General features: G+C 40.9%; 1 protein-coding gene across 14 annotated transcripts in view; it reads right to left on the bottom strand.

Moving 5' to 3' along the window:
* The window catches only part of PPFIBP2 (PPFIA binding protein 2), a 173,590-nt gene that overhangs the window by 68,955 nt on the left and 88,321 nt on the right, over nucleotides 1-16,314 (bottom strand). For 12 of the 14 annotated variants that reach the window (XM_061610491.1, XM_061610490.1, XM_061610489.1 and 9 more), the window contains one exon: nucleotides 10,696-10,809. In XM_061610491.1, coding sequence (XP_061466475.1) covers nucleotides 10,696-10,809 — 114 coding nt within the window. Of the gene's footprint in view, nucleotides 1-10,695; nucleotides 10,810-11,203; nucleotides 11,300-16,314 lie in introns of all 14 variants that reach the window. The other 2 variants (XM_061610500.1, XM_061610499.1) reach the window with 1 other exon arrangement.

The raw sequence follows: 16,314 nt of genomic DNA on the forward strand, positions 1-16,314 counted from the left end.
TATCAATACAAGGTTCATCGGTATGCCTTACGGCTGAGACAAGATGCCAAAATAAATAAATAGAAAAGGAGACCGACTTCACCACAAACTTTGGTTCTTGTGGAAACTGACATTAGCACTGAAGTTTTGCACTGAAAAGAACTATCCACAGGGAGAATTTATTTCTACTTTGTTTGAGGTTGAGCACCCACTGACATCCACATCAAGCAGTGCAAGAATTGCACTCTGCCACCTCCTTCAGTACCACTCTCACTGGGAAATAGAAGGTTGATGTAGGGCCTCTGGGAAAAGTTCCCTTTTCTAGATGGGAGGTGTGCAGCTTTGTCAGGCTCTGCTCCCTCCGTCAGCTCAACTAGATCTGTGAGGAGACAAAAAGGGAACCACAATGGGAAACAGGATGCTGGACTAGACTGGCCTTTAATCTGATCCATCAGGGCTCTTCGTATGTTCTTCATTGGGTGAGGTTGTCACACATATGACCTTATAAACTGAGTCTCTCAAGATTGTGTGACTATACAAATGAAGTATGCATGTTTGGGAAGCTTTATTACTATTTTTAATGTAATCAATTATGAATCTCATGAGTTATTTTTATTTATTTATTTATTACATTTCTACCCCGCCTTTCTTTTCATGATTGAAACTCAAGGCGGCTTACATATGGTTCCCAGGCGGTCTCCCATCCAGGCACTGACCACACCTGACCCTGCTTAGCTTCAGCAGGGTGTTGGCTTCATGTGCCTTCAGACCAGAGAAGGGTGTTTGGAAAGGTGGCTCTGCAAAGTTGCCAAAGAGAAAAAGCAAGTTCCAGTGGCTGAGGCAACCTTAAATACATAGGACTTTGTTTTAAGAAACATCATTCCTTGAAAGAAGTAGTGTTACATTACAGGACAGTTGTGCCCACTTGCCTAGTGACACCCTGATAAGGCCAGAGACAACCACCTTTGAGTCACATAGCTAGAAAAGGGGTGTGCAGTCCAAAAGGTCTACAATCTACTTGTTTCATAATAAGAGAGCAAGTAAAGTACAAGAACCCTAGAGACAAAGCCATTTGGGGGCAAAAAAACTCTGCAGCACCCCAAGGAGCAATGTGAATGGTCCATCATCATTCCACTTCACGATCCCTCTGTGTTTACATTGATCACCTAGTCAGACAGAACAGCCACCTTTGCTAACTATATCCATGCAGAGCATGGGTGAACTTGTCATATGACTGAGAGAGCTTTAACAAATGATATACTGTATATCATTTTTGAAAACTGGTACCACTGCCTTGGTCTCTATGCTTTCCCCCTCCAGTCTCAGGTTGCATTCATGCCAGAGTCAAGATACTGTATCCTGTGCCCAAGAGCTCACAAAAAACTGCAGCCTATCTGGTTGAAGTGGTGAAAACTGTTCTCAAGAGGGCAGCTTTGGGGGGGGGGCAAGAGGAAATGCTTCCTCACTCAGATAAAGTTCCACGTATCTGATAAATTGAAGAAGGATGGTGTTGGCCATTCCGGCTGAAAACAATGGAGTATACAGACTACCACATTTAAATGTGCATCCTAATCCACATCCTAATCCACACTATACTGCAATTAGTCACATGTTACATGGCACTACAGCTTGATAAGGGCAACAGTCTAGTGAGTCCAGTTGCCTCAAGCAAAGGAACAATTCTCCCATTTCTACATTTAGCTTGAGGGTAATGAGAAGACTCCTAGTGATGTTAACAAGTAGCTCTCTGACTGACTATCTGGTGCTGTGAGGTCATCACTTTCACTATAGGATTGTGGATTGGTTGGGATCATGTGATAAATGAGTCTTTTGAAAGTAAAAAATGGCACTGAAGCAATTGCAAGTCAGGAGAACAAACAGATGTAAAAACTCACAAATGCAAAAAAAATAAAATAAAAAAAGCAAACCTTTTTACCTCCCCAGAAACAACAATTTTCACACTGAAAAGGGATCACTATAAACATTCAGTACAGTAGTAATTACAAATTATCTCTACTGCCTACACCACCAAAAGAAATTATTCTTGGGCTAAGTCCACACTGCAGCCCCTTGCATTTGTGAGGGAGCACGCAATGGAATTTTTTGCAAAATGCAAATGCTGCTCATGGGGCACATTGTATGGAATACTATGCTATAACACAAGTCCATGCTATATGCTACTGGGAAGCACAATAAAAAGTAGGAGGATCCATATGGTATTTCAAAGTGTGTTTTGTTTTCACTAGGCCCATGCTGGCACGTACAGCGATGCACAGACAATGGTGTCTCCCCATATCATTTCTCTCCTACTCAGTTTCAAAAAAAAAATCTGTGATCCGTTTGGCTGAATATGAGCTTACATGCCAGCTGGGCTGCCTTTATCTTATACAATGTCCATTCATGCTCAGTCAATGAGCAGCACCTGGTCTGTATCTGACTCTAGCCCCAATGGCCCCTGAGGGAGACCTCCAGCAAAATATGAACTCCTGACAGAACACAGTTCCCATAATGGAACTGAAATGACCATGAGAGAGATAGAGTGTGTGTGTGTATGTGGGGGGGGGGGAATGGTAAAGGCATGAGGCCACCAGCTATCTCAGGCTTTTGGGTGCCTCCTTCACAAGCAAGATTTCCTGCCAGTGATGATCCTCCATCTCCCTCTGCCTTACACTGCCAGTTGCCTCCTCTCACTGCTTCTTTCCCTGCATGTTTATACCTCATTCCCCCTTTCCCATGTCATTCCTTGCATCCATTCAAGGAAGCAGCCCAGATTGCAGCAATATTTACTGAAAACTCATCTTTGGAGCTGAGAAGTAGCATCCTCCCAAACAATAATTACTATGACCATCATTTATAGGAGTGTTTGGCAGAAGGAAATAAAATAAAGAATAAAACTTCCTTTCCTTGGATTTATTATTATTATTATTATTATTATTATTATTATTATTATTATACCGCCCGACTAGCAATAGCTCTCTGGGCGGTGAACATAAAATAGCATAAAAATACAATGAATAACAAAATAATACTAAAATACAATCAACAATCCAATACAATAAACATTTTTAAAAGTAAATCAGTGTAACTTAAAATGCTTCAGAGAATAGGAAGGTTTTGACCTGGCGCCGGAAGGAGAGCAGAGTCGGCGCCAGGCGTACTTCCTTGGGGAGACTGTTCCATAGTTCGGGGGCCACCACTGAGAAGGCCCTAGATCTTGTCATCACCCTCCAGGCCTCCCTGTGAGTTGGAACCCGGAGGAGGGCCTTCGTAGCAGAACGTAGTGCACGGGCCGGTTCATATCGGAAGAGGCGTTCCGCAAGGTATCGTGGTCCCGCACCGTATAAGGCTTTATAGGTTAATACCAACACTTTGAATCTAGCCCGGAAACATATTGGCAACCAGTGCAAGCTGGCCAGAACAGGTGTTATATGCTCGGACCGCTTGGTCCTTGTCAGCAATCTGGCCGCCGCATTTTGCACTAGTTGTAGCTTCCGAACTGTCTTCAAAGGTAGCCCTACGTAAAGCGCATTACAGTAATCCAAACGTGAGGTTACCAGAGCATGTACCACTGATGTAAGGTCCTCTTTACTCAAATAGGGACGTAGCTGGGCTACCAACCAAAGTTGGTAAAACGCATTCCTAACCACCGAGGCTACTTGAGCCTCAAGTGAGAGGGAAGAGTCTAAAAAGACTCCCAGACTACGAACCCGGTCCTTTAGGGGGAGTGTAACCCCGTCCAGGACAGGGTATATATCCACCATCCGATCAGAGAACCCGTCCACCAACAGCATCTCAGTCTTGTCTGGATTGAGCTTCAGTTTGTTAACTCTCATCCAGTCCATTGTCACGGCCAGGCAACGGTTCAGCAAATTGACAGCCTCACCTGAAGAAGATGAAAAGGAGAAGTAGAGCTGCGTGTCATCAGCATACTGATGACAACGCACTCCAAAACTCCTGATGACCTCTCCCAACGGCTTCATGTAGATATTAAAAAGCAGGGACTTCCGGGAAGGGTGACTTAGCCTGTGCCTGCTTTTGAGACGGGCTCCTGCCTCAAAAGAAGCTTATTCAGATATATCAGTCAGTTTTTTCTTTTTTTTTTGACTGATTAAACTTCTCCCGGGTAGGGAGAAACGAAGAGATTAACCTCAAAGCCTATTTTTGTTGGGACGACCAGATCTCATTAATTTATGGGACGAGGTCCAGCCGACGAAGGTGGGACGGATTTTTAACAGCAAGCTCTATCTGATAAAGCGAACGTTCACCTTATCTTCTAAGAGAGAACGCACTAACAGGCAAGCACCCTTCTTTCTATATTTTTCTTTTACTTGACTTAAATTGTTGCTGTTTAAAAGAGATTTGCCAGATTGATCAGTTTTTGACATCTCACTGGGGAGCCATAACTTCTCTCTGCTACGCACTAATTAATAGCTTATCTCTGTTTTTGTTGCAAAAAGCTGTCCTGGATTTGCATTCTAAAGATATACACAGAAGAGGGATTTCTATTCCAGATTTTTATTTTGAAAAATATTATACTGTTTTGAGACTACTCTCTTTTTGGTCTATTTTATTTTGACGAATCTGTTTCTTGACGATTGCCATTAATTGTTTCGATCCTGGGAACTGCATTTTGTTTACTTAACTATTGGAGAGATAAGGCTGTCTGCTCTGTTTATACTGTGATGTCACCAAGTTTGGAGTATTAACCCAATTGTTGCTGAAATAAGAAGTGGTTTTCCTATATTTTTCTTTTAAAATGGCAATTAAGAAAGTGGCTGAAAATCTGGAAATAACTATGTTTCAGAAAATAATGGATGAGATTGAGATAATGAAAATTGAATTGAGTAAAATGAAGCAGGAGATTAAAGATATAAGGGTCCCTGTGAGAGAGGTGATCCTGGAAGGGGTCCCTGTGAGAGAGGAGACCCCGGAGATTGGAACAGGGGTCCCTGTGAGAGAGGTGACCCTGGAGACTGGAATAGGGGTCCCTGTGAGAGAGGAGATCCCGGAGATTGGAACCAACGTGGAACAGGAACAAGATTTGGAGTCTATGGACTTTAGAAATAAAATCTATTGTTTGGAACTCAATGTTATCTCTGAAGAAATGAATGAAGATTCTAGAGATAAAGTTATCAATGGCATGGATAATCTTCTGGACTGGAATGATGTGATGGAGCCCAATATAGAGAAAATCTATGGAATTAACTGCAGCCATGTGACAATGGAAAAACTTTTAAGAGATGACCCAGTGTATTTTGAAAAAAAGAACAGAGATATGATTTTACAGCAGTATTTCAGCAACCTATTCAGAATGGATGGCAAGAAAATATTTGGGATAGAGGTAATCCCCATCAGACTCTTACTATATGACTATGGCTTTGACAGCAAGATTATTATGGAATACTGATAATGGAAGATTGGATATTGAAATTACTGGACTTAACAAGACTACTGAAGATGGAAGATGGAAAATGGAACTAATAGAGATAATAGAACAATGGCTACTGAAATTATTGAACCTAACAGATTCTGATGTGATGGATTAATTGAAATGTTTATTTTGACTATGGTTATGACAATAAGATTATCATAATTAGTAATGAGATGGATTAATCGATATGCTTATCTGGAAAAAAAAATTGATAGATATATTTCTTAAAGAATTGAAACCTCTCTTTGACTTTTTGTGGAAAGAATAAAGTAATGTTTATGAGATTTGATGATTAAGTAAGATAACTACTGGAGGAAAGTGATTTTATAATATGACTTAAGAGACAGGATTGTTATATATTATAGACTTATAACTGATTTGATCTTTGACAAATGGGAAGTCAATATTTTACTCTTTATTTTTTATTTTTGTTTTTTTTTTCTTTTTTTCTTTTTGTTTAACTATTTTTGATTTTGTTTTTTGTCTTTGAATGTTTTATGATTTTGTCTTGTATGTTTTATGAAAATCTGAATAAAAATTATTGAAAAAAAAAAAAAGTAGATATTAAAAAGCAGGGAGGACAAAATTGACCCCTGCGGGACCCCATATTGGAGAGCCCGCGGTGTCGAGCAATGTTCCCCAAGCACTACCTTCTGGAGACGACCCGCCAAGTAGGAGCGGAACCACTGCCAAGCAGTACCTCCAACTCCCAACTCCGCGAGCCTCTCCAGAAGGATACCATGGTCGATGGTATCAAAAGCCGCTGAGAGATCAAGGAGAATCAACAGAGTTACACTCCCTCTGTCTCTTTCCTGACATAGGTCATCGTACAGGGTGACCAAGGCTGTCTCGGTGCCAAAACCGGGCCTAAAACCCGATTGAAATGGATCTAGATAATCAGTTTCATCCAATAGCGCCTGGAGCTGGCCAGCAACCACCCGTTCCAAGACCTTGCCCAGGAATGGAACATTCGCCACTGGCCTGTAGCTGTTAAAATTGTCTGGGTCCAAGGAAGGCTTTTTCAGGAGTGGTCTCACCACTGCCTCTTTCAGACAGCCCGGGACCACTCCCTCTCGTAAAGAGGCATTTATCACTTCCTTGGCCCAGCTACCTGTTCCATTCCTGCTAGTTTTTATCAGCCAGGAGGGGCAAGGATCCAGTACCGAAGTGGTTGCACGTACCTGTCCAAGCACCTTGTCCACGTCCTCGAGTTGAACCAACTGAAGCTCATCCAACAAAACAGGACAAGACTGTGCTCCGGACATCTCACTAGGATCTGCTGCTATAACTTGAGAGTCTAGGTCCTGGCGGATACATGAGATCTTATTCTGGAAGTGATCGGCAAACTGATTACAGCGGGCTCTGATGATTCCACCGTGTCCGGAGGGTTTGAATGGAGAAGCCCCCGGACAACTCGAAAGAGCTCCGCTGGGCGGCAAAGAGATGATTTAATAGTGGCAGCAAAATGATGTTTTTTAGCTGCCTTCACTGCTCCTACATAGAGCTTAGTCGAAGCACTAACCAGCGCATAATTGTATCCGTCGGGAGTTCGTCTCCATTTCCGCTCAAGCCGCCTCCTATCTTGCTTCATCGCTCTCAGCTCCGGAGTATACCATGGAGCTGTATGAGCTCTACACAGGAGAGGGCGTGCAGGAGCGATCGTGTTTACAGCCCGGGTCATCTCCGTATTCCACAGAGCGACCAGGGCTTCAGCAGGAGCGCCAGTCCTATCAGCCGGAAAATCCCCCAGAGCCCTTTGAAAACCTTCAGGATCCATTAGTCTCCGGGGGCGGACCATTTTAATAGGTCCCCCACCCTTGCAGAGGGAAGAGGTTACTGAAAGTCTAAACTTCAGCAAGCAGTGGTCTGTCCATGACAAAGGGAGTGTTGTAAAACTCCCCACATCCAGATCACTTTCCCCATGCTCAATAGCAAAAACAAGGTCTAGAGTATGCCCCGATACATGTGTTGGACCACTAACATATTGAGACAGCCCCATGGCTGTCATGTAAGCCATGAAGTCCTGAGCCGCGCCAGACAAAGTGGTCTCGGCATGAATATTGAAATCCCCCAGTACTATTAGTCTGGGGGACCTCAACAATATATCCGAGACCACTTCCGCCAGCTCAGTTAGGGAAGCCATTGGGCAGCAAGGTGGGCGGTACACCAAAAGGATTCCCAGCCTGTCCCTCTGGCCCAACACAAGGTGCAAACACTCCAGGCCAGTAACTGAATGAACATGGTGCTTGGTGAGTGAGATGGAACTCTTATAGACGACAGCAACCCCACCTCCCCAACCCTCAGATCTACCATGATGCTGAACCAAGTACCCCAGTGGGCAGAGCTGAGAGAGACCAACTCCTCCCTGCTCACCCACCCAGGTCTCGGTTATACATGCCAGATCGGCTGCCTCATCCACAATCAAATCGTGGACGAGGGAGGTTTTATTATATACCGATCTGGCATTTAATAACAGCAACTGGAGATCTGAGAGTTGGCTGATAGGACTACCAACAACCTTGCGGGTGTGGGAAGGACCGGAACAAGGCACAGCCACAACATGTCTGGACCGCGTTCCCCTTACCTGGCACGTCCTTCTCACAGCGCCATACCTTCCTTTGCCCGTCACTACGGTAATTGGGCCCCCCTCAAGTCTCCCCGCCTGATGGATAAAACTCTCTCCGAAGCACATAATACAACTAAAATATACAACAATTAAACGTATAAAAAGCTATATATACAGCCATATATACAGCATATAAACATACACACTCACTCAGACATACATTCATATAATCAGGCACCCATTCATCTCAAATTGCATCAACACACCAACAAAAAGGATTTAGTGTAAGGTCAAAGAAGGAATGGGGGAAGAAAGTGAGAAAAGGGTGCCAAACTGATTCTACAGAAAAAAAGCCACTCCCACCAATATCAGTAGCAATACTGCACAGCTAGCGCACTTGAGATGCAAAGTTTGGAACACAGTAACTAAAAAAAGTTGGCATAAAACTAGTTTGAGAAATGCAGGAATAAAGGATCAGAAGTAGAACTAGCAAGTGAGGGCTGAGTGTCACATGCATCCCGATGAGGCAAGGAATGAAAATATCCATTTAAAAACACCAAAAACCTAATGTGGATCAGCCCCTGACTTACTGTGGCTGGAAAGAGGATACTGAAGTCAGAAACAAAAAGAACAGCACTGAACACAAACACTTGATAATTTACAGGAGACCTTTACGCTTTTACACTTTACACAATTTACACTTGCTTAGCTAAAATGTTATGCAACCAGGAAGAAATATTTAGTTAAATTAGCAACAACTGGAAGTGCCACAATGCCAGAGCAACACAAGGTTTCAAAAAGATCAAACAGGAAATGAAGAAATGAGAATCAGTTAAAAGTAAGTTACATTGGTTTGGACACATGAAAAAACATAATCTTGAACGAAAGAGAATGCAAAAGATCGCACCGGAAGGGAAGATATACGATGGAAGAGAAGGCTTAGCTTATCCTCCCCCCAAAACAGGTAGATGGATATTAAACAGATAAACCTGGAAAAATGTAGGATAAGTTGTTCAAAAAAGGAAGGAAGGCACCCCAATTTTTACAGGTAGCCAGTTAGTTATACTTATATCACTTGTCAGCAATGTACAAGTGATGAAAGTGTTACCATTTGGATATTAACATTTTAAGGACTACGTGGTATATGCCTTTTTCTGTAGAGAACAGCAGCCGGGATTCAGTCAAAAGGCAAAAAAGTCCTACAAATGCTTTGCCATGAGCATATGCCACAATTCAGTTAAATTCCAAAACCAACCTGATGGTCAATGAGAGTTGGCATGCTGAACCACAGTTTGTATTTGCAACACAGAAACTCCAGGAAATACTTTGCCATTAGCATCCTTGAATCTATACAGCCAGCCTGGAGAGAATATACGTGTATATGTATGTTGCTGTCAGTTGTGTATGATCGTATGAATCAGTCTTAACTTACAGAACATCCGAACTAAAATGCCAGTTGATATATATATGGAAAAGGAAACAGAAGATAAAGTCTTCCATGTATCAAATTATGTAGGAATAATAATACTTAACCTTTAGAGTGCTACACAATATTCAAATTACTTCACATGCCTTATCTTGTAAGCCTTACAAATCATCATGTAAAGTAGGTTAAAGGTTAAGACTGTTATCCTCATGTAGGGGACTGAGCCTGAGAGACCATGGCTTGCCTAAAGCTATCTAGCAATTTCAGGGCAGTGAAAGCAGCATGTAATTTATGTACTTCGTAAGAGAAGGCAGACAGATCTCTTAGGACTTATTCCTGGTTGTTGTGGGATTTTTTTAAAACTACAAGTCACCAATTTAAATTCCCTTGCAAATGATGGTAATACTTATTGCTATTATGGGCTGCTTCACATGCTCCACAAAAAAGTGAGTGTTCTCAAAGCATGCTGACCAGGAAGATGTATGAGTGCAGACGTATAAGAAACACATGCCTGGGGGTTCCAAGGATTGCAACTTCAGGACAGGTGTTGGAAGAAGGTGATCTAGATTGCCTTGTGCCAGGCTCCCAGAACCTCATGCACTTCTGGAACTTCCAAGTTTATAGGCAGCACTGGGGGAGTGCAAGGAGCAATCTTTCAGTATTTGTTTTATGTTGCTCCTGTTCAGCTCAGTAAGCCACTTTGTGTTGCAAAATTGAACCCTCTTTGTCAGCTGCTGTAAAAGAGTGGGTTGGGTTGAGTCTAACCTCAAACTGCTTTTGCAAGCAAATGGCTGTGTATAAGGAAACCTGTTTACACAGATGCTCAATTTAAAATAAAGAATACCAACCAAAGCTTGTAAAATGAAGCTTCCCAAATTTGATAAAGTTGTTTATTTTAAACCTCAAACCAAACTGTGTGAAAGCAGCTTCTAAGCCACCAATTCTACTGAGTTAACCTCTACAACTATTAAAAAAGAATATCTAACCAGTCTAACAGGTTTTCAAGCCCTCTTGTTGACATTTCTTTGTCAGACTAATAATGAACAACACACACAGTGGTATCATTTTACATGCCTACTGGTCATAGCATTATATGCCTGTAAATAAATGATAAATAAATAAATATAACACCACACACTAAAGAAAGCAAAAACAGCTTATAAAATCAATTTGTATGGAGTCTGGGAACATATCTAATTCCAACCTATTTGACACAAGGGACTATAGAGTTAGATGTGTATGTGGAGTTTGCTTATTCATAAAAAATCATCCTTATAAAACCCACACTCCTACCTGTTGAAGCATCTCTTCAGTAGCATTAAGTTTCAGCTGGTGCCCCTCAAGACAAACCTCTAGATCTCGAATCTTTTCTCCTTGGGCCTCCACTTGGTCTGTAAGGACACTCACCTATAAAGGAGGACAAAAAAAAGGGAACAATAATGAAGAGGGAATATTTTATACTTTTAGTTGATAAAATCTATTACTGTTAGTAAAAAATTGTGGCTACACACATACCCACACCATATTTGCATTCCACTCTTCCTTCAGGGTGGTAGCATGGGATAATCCCCTTATATTCTCAAACAACTGGGTAAAGCAGATTAGGTTTACAAGCAGCAACCAATTGACTCAAGGTAAGGTTCATCCCCGAATATGAATTCCCAGGCCTCAGTCCAACACTCTTGTGCTTCATACTACATAGGCCTTTCTTTAACACCCCTCGGTTTATTTACATCCAGCTAGCTATTAAATGCCTTTAAAATATCTTACTTTATTTTCAAAATGACAATTTGTTTCTTACCTTAAAAAGTCACCACATTACACTTTGAAAAAATATCAGCATCATTTCTTGGATTAATATAAAAAGAGAGAGGCATTGGTAAAGCTGCAAAAAAACCTATGCGAAAAGAAAGAGTGAAGATCATGCAGTAGTATTTGCAGTAAATAATCCTTCAAAGCAAAAGCGCTTGAAGAATCCTGTTAATATTTTAAGTGGGCTCTGAGCACGCACAGCCCTTTCAGCTTCTGCCAACGCTTCTTTCCTTAAAAAGGGGGAAATACAAGGAAAGTGAAATTTAGGTAGCCAACCAATTAACTTTCTCCTTACAAGAACACGAAAACAGCTTACCTATCACTAAAGCTTTTTGTAACCATTCAAAAACGTAATATGCAAAAGACATGTTTTAACACTGGCAGTGTTCTGCCTTTCACAGGTTCAAAGTATTACAAGCTTAAACATGAATGAAAAGTTTAGGCATTGAATTGCTGTGAAAGAAAAAAATTGTAATAACTCTCAAGGAGATCCAAGAAAGGTGTCACCCACCACTACAGAAAGCAACATGAACTATTCTGCAAAGAAATAAATTGCAGATGAACCAAATTATAAATCAGGAAAAATTTGTAGCTAATTAAAAAAATAGCATCTGTACATCTTCCAGAAATTTGGATTGTCAGGTGGTTCATGAGGCTTTCTACTACTCAGAACTAACACCTCCAGATTTTTTATCCAATTAAACCTGAATGTTGGAATAATCTTTATTGAAGAGCTTCAAAGATTTGCTATGTTTTTCTGCCTCCTTCCTTCTTTGAGAAGTTTGCTGTTAATAAAATTGGGAAAGGAATATTGTAGTGGAATGCGTCAGAGACACACCTTTTGTACTTTAGTAAAAGAACATAATTGTAAGCATTTACAGGTAATCTAGATTTAGGGAGAAAGCAGTTGCCTATGTAGCACAACAAGCCCAATCATATCTAAAAATAGTCTTCTAAATAAATTGTTCATGTAGTTGCCTACTTTTCAGAATAAGAATTGTCTCTAGTGATTTATAAATATATTGCAAACAGAAATAGTGTCCCCCTGCCATTTTGAAGTCATCCACATGCCAAAAGCTAGGATTTGTAGGAACGCAGGCTATAGATTATATTATATATAGATTTTTCAAAGGCTTGTAATAGTTGCAAGGCAGATGTCAACAGTTTTTAAAAATTCTATCAGATGGGGAAATGCAAGTACGATACGACTTATTGTTATCAATGTGTATGGCCGTGTAGAACAAATGAAGAGGGTTATAGTAGCAACAAACTGAAAATGACACAGTACTGTAACTGCAATATCACCCATGTTGCATGAGCAATCAGAGGAGTGGCTCCTGTTACACAAGAAATATTGTGAAGAACAGCCCCAAGGAAGTTATCACAGCAGTGGGCTCTGTTGTTCTTCCATGCTCCAACCCTAGACTACATTTATAGTTACATTTTAAAAATGTATATCCTGACTCTCCAAAAAAGAAACAAAGTAGCTTACAACAATAAGTGTAGGTGCAATTAAACCAACTCCATAAAATACATTAAACTACTACCATAAAACAAAAAATCCCAAATCAACAACAAAAAACACACCCCAGCAACTCAAAATCATAGTCAGCAACCTATGAACCGAGTGTGGATGTGGGAGCCATCTTTGGTTATTTCCCTTTCTATGAATTTCACCCACATCTTCCTGCCCAACCTGTTTTCCTTCTTCCATACTTTCACATGGCATCTGCCTTTTTAAGATGGGAAGGAAAATTGTAAGAAAGAATGGTCCAGCATTCCCAACAATTTGAGGGTGGGGTGGGGAGTATAGTAGTATCTAGTGGCACACCACTCTGAAAAGGCACACTTTTTATTATGATTGTACAAGCAATCATTTTACATATAATATTTATTTCAAATATATACAATCTGACTAATTTATCCATTACTTTATCTGAAATATATATACAATGTGTATAGAACATGTCAGATAAGCCTAATACGCCTCAGCACAAAAAGGTTTTTATCCACTGATGTGAGGCAGAACATACATATAAGCTTCACCCAGCACTATCCCTGGGCACGTGGGCTCCTCTTCAGACTTTCATGCACTTAGAAACCTCCCCATGATCAGTCGTCCCATCTACTCAGAGTTCCAATCACATACAGTTTTGAAAGCACATTCAACATGGAAAGCTCTGAAGAGCATCCTGCACATGCAGGACCATTGAGGATAAGGCTAGCGTACAGACCCCTGCCCACAGAGAAAGCCTTCATGTATTCAAGCCAATGCCTGAACACAGCTATATATTTGGGTTATCCAATAGTGTTTTAGGGAGGAAGGGGGATCTGAGAAGCTAGACTCACATTTTGGTTAACAGTGTATCATTTAGCTGGCAATTCATGTCTTTTTGGTATATAAATTTCTCCAGCCACAAAAGCAGCAACTGCTGAAGGGGCCAGAGACCATCTACCTGTGTGAGTTTCTGCAAGACCTGCTCCCTGCATTTCTGGCTAATTTCCACCTGGCCTGGAAGGGTGGGGCCCTGTCTCTCTCCAGCTACAAAAGCAGCAACTGCTGAAGGGGCCAGAGACCATCTACCTGTGTGAGTTTCTGCAAGACCTGCTCCCTGCATTTCTGGCTGATTTCCACCTGGCCTGGAAGGGTGGGGCCCTGTCTCTCTCCAGCTACAAAAACAGCAATTGCTGAAGGGGCCAGAGACCGTGTGTGTGTATGTGTGCGTGAACCTGCTGCAAACTTCTACGCACACAATATCCACCAGCAACACGATTATCAGACATATTTTAGCCTGATAAGCTCTTGCACCAGACTGAGTTTCCCCAAGGCAAACCCTGATAATTTCACAGCTAAGCAGAGTTTTGAACCCAAATCTCATGTGTCCATTAGAAACACTGTCAACTGAACCACAATGGCATTATTTATTTATGAAGTCAATTATCCAAAGTCATATTATATAAGCAGCTTTTCCATTGTCTGAAAAAGCAGCCAGGAGCAGTTCTGCCTCTTGCTAAGCAGCAAGAAATTTTGGAATGATTGTTGCATTCCCCTTGCAATGTTCCCTTGCATTTCACTGCTGTGGACAAGGTTCCTAAGCGACAGCATGTATTATAATCAAATTCATGAGAAAACCTGACACATCAGCTTAATTTTGCAGGCTGCTGGGCACTAATTAAGCAAATTATGCATGAAATACATGCACTGCTTTCTGTATCTTTGATTAATAAAAAAGTTGAACAATTAAGCCAATTGCTGCTAACATGAACATCAAGGACTCACATCTATATTTGTGTCCATGCTTCTGAACGAGGAAGAGATGCACAGGAGCAGAACTCATGGAAATGGCAACAATGATTGGATCATAATAAAATTTTCAGGTAAGAGTCCTCAGCATGCAATGCCAGTCCATGAGGAGGTGGAAATATTCATACAAATAGGATACCTTAGGCATAGAATTTATTTGGATTAAAATTGATGCACACTTTACTCTTGCACACATATATTTTATTCTTGATCAGCTTCCACAACAATGTGCATCTGTGGGATAACTCAGTTACTATTGTTCTGCAATGGCCTGGCCTTTCTTGCCCAGAACACAGAGATAAGCCTGAGCAATAGTGATGCTTCTGGGACTGCCCCACAGTTCAGGTTGCATCAAAAAATCTTGGTGAATTCTTTCACATTCGTTCAGGATGACATCACTGTTCATTATTGGTGTAGTGGAAGAAGAAGAAAAATTCTGCATGGCAACAACCTGCTCCAAAGAATACTGTGGTACACCCAAAATGGTGGCTTAATTTGGACACACATTTCAGTCCTTCTAGAGCACTCATACATCTCAGTATACAGCTTGTGAATGACTATCCCATAATGTAATTTCCATGGTGGAGGATACAGTGTTTGGACTGGGAACTGTAACCGACATAAAAGTGTTGGCTATTTCCAGTACTCAAAAAGCCCATCACACATATTTTGCTTACCCTTCTCTCTCTGTTTTGAGCCTTTAGATTGAGAAATCCTTTATCCTTATTGGAGAAAATGACGACCACCACCACCACTAAAACTGAACTCCCAAGACAGAAAACAATTTTACTTTTGACAGAAAGGAATATACAAGGAGGAATAAGCGGTGCTCTCCATACTTTACAGCCTGGAGTCTGTCACTCTAGTTACATTTTTTTTTAGGCTACACAAAATGAACTAATACTGGTGAGCTCTGCCCCAGTTTTGAACACATGTTCCTGGTAGAGACAGAGAGATGAAACAGCCAAACCAATTCAAGGTACCATCTAGAATTTCAAGTTCCAAGGTTATGGATCATTCCAAGGCTATGGATCATCCTTAACAGTCAATTGCCCATTAGGGATGTGTTCTTTTGTTATTGTTGCTTACACTGCTCTGTAAATTGGCATGTGCATCAATTGCGCCATATAAATAGCAATTAGTTAGAACAATCTTGGGAAGTGTGCCACTAGGATTAGCATAGGAGCAGCCAATGGATAGCTGCAATTGTGTCAAAGTTAGCAACATGGAAGTAAAATATAATTGGAGGACAAATGTAGATGTTTTTGTTGTGCAAACAGCTCAGCCAAGTCATTTGCATTTTTCCAATAACAGGGACTCAAGAAAAGGAACGTTGTTCATACCCTGCTCTAGGCTAGCTGAATCCACAACCCATTTGACTCACAAATTCAGAATTTAGAAAACCAAAGTTTTCCTTTCTCTCTCATTACTATCAACTTACATACTAAAAAGAAAACAATGCAGGATTTTCAGACAGGAAATTGAATTTAAAAGTTAGAACAGGACACCAACAACTGCAATGATAATGTATAGTAGTTATAATTAACTATGTGTTACAAGAATTACAATTATTAACACTTTAACTAAAATTTTAAAAAGAATAAAGTGTACGGATGTTGTACAGTCAACTCCAAAATTCTTTCACATGCAGTACGTAGGCAATTTTTTAAATAGTTGAGGCTAGTGCCCCAAAAAGCAGTGTATAAAATATCTGAAATAATACATTATGGAATATTCTTCTCTGCTGTTTTTCACAATGACTATCAAGCACACTGATATAAAGCCCATTGATGATA

This window comes from Rhineura floridana, chromosome 2, assembly GCF_030035675.1.
Source record: "Rhineura floridana isolate rRhiFlo1 chromosome 2, rRhiFlo1.hap2, whole genome shotgun sequence".
NCBI lineage: Eukaryota > Metazoa > Chordata > Lepidosauria > Squamata > Rhineuridae > Rhineura > Rhineura floridana.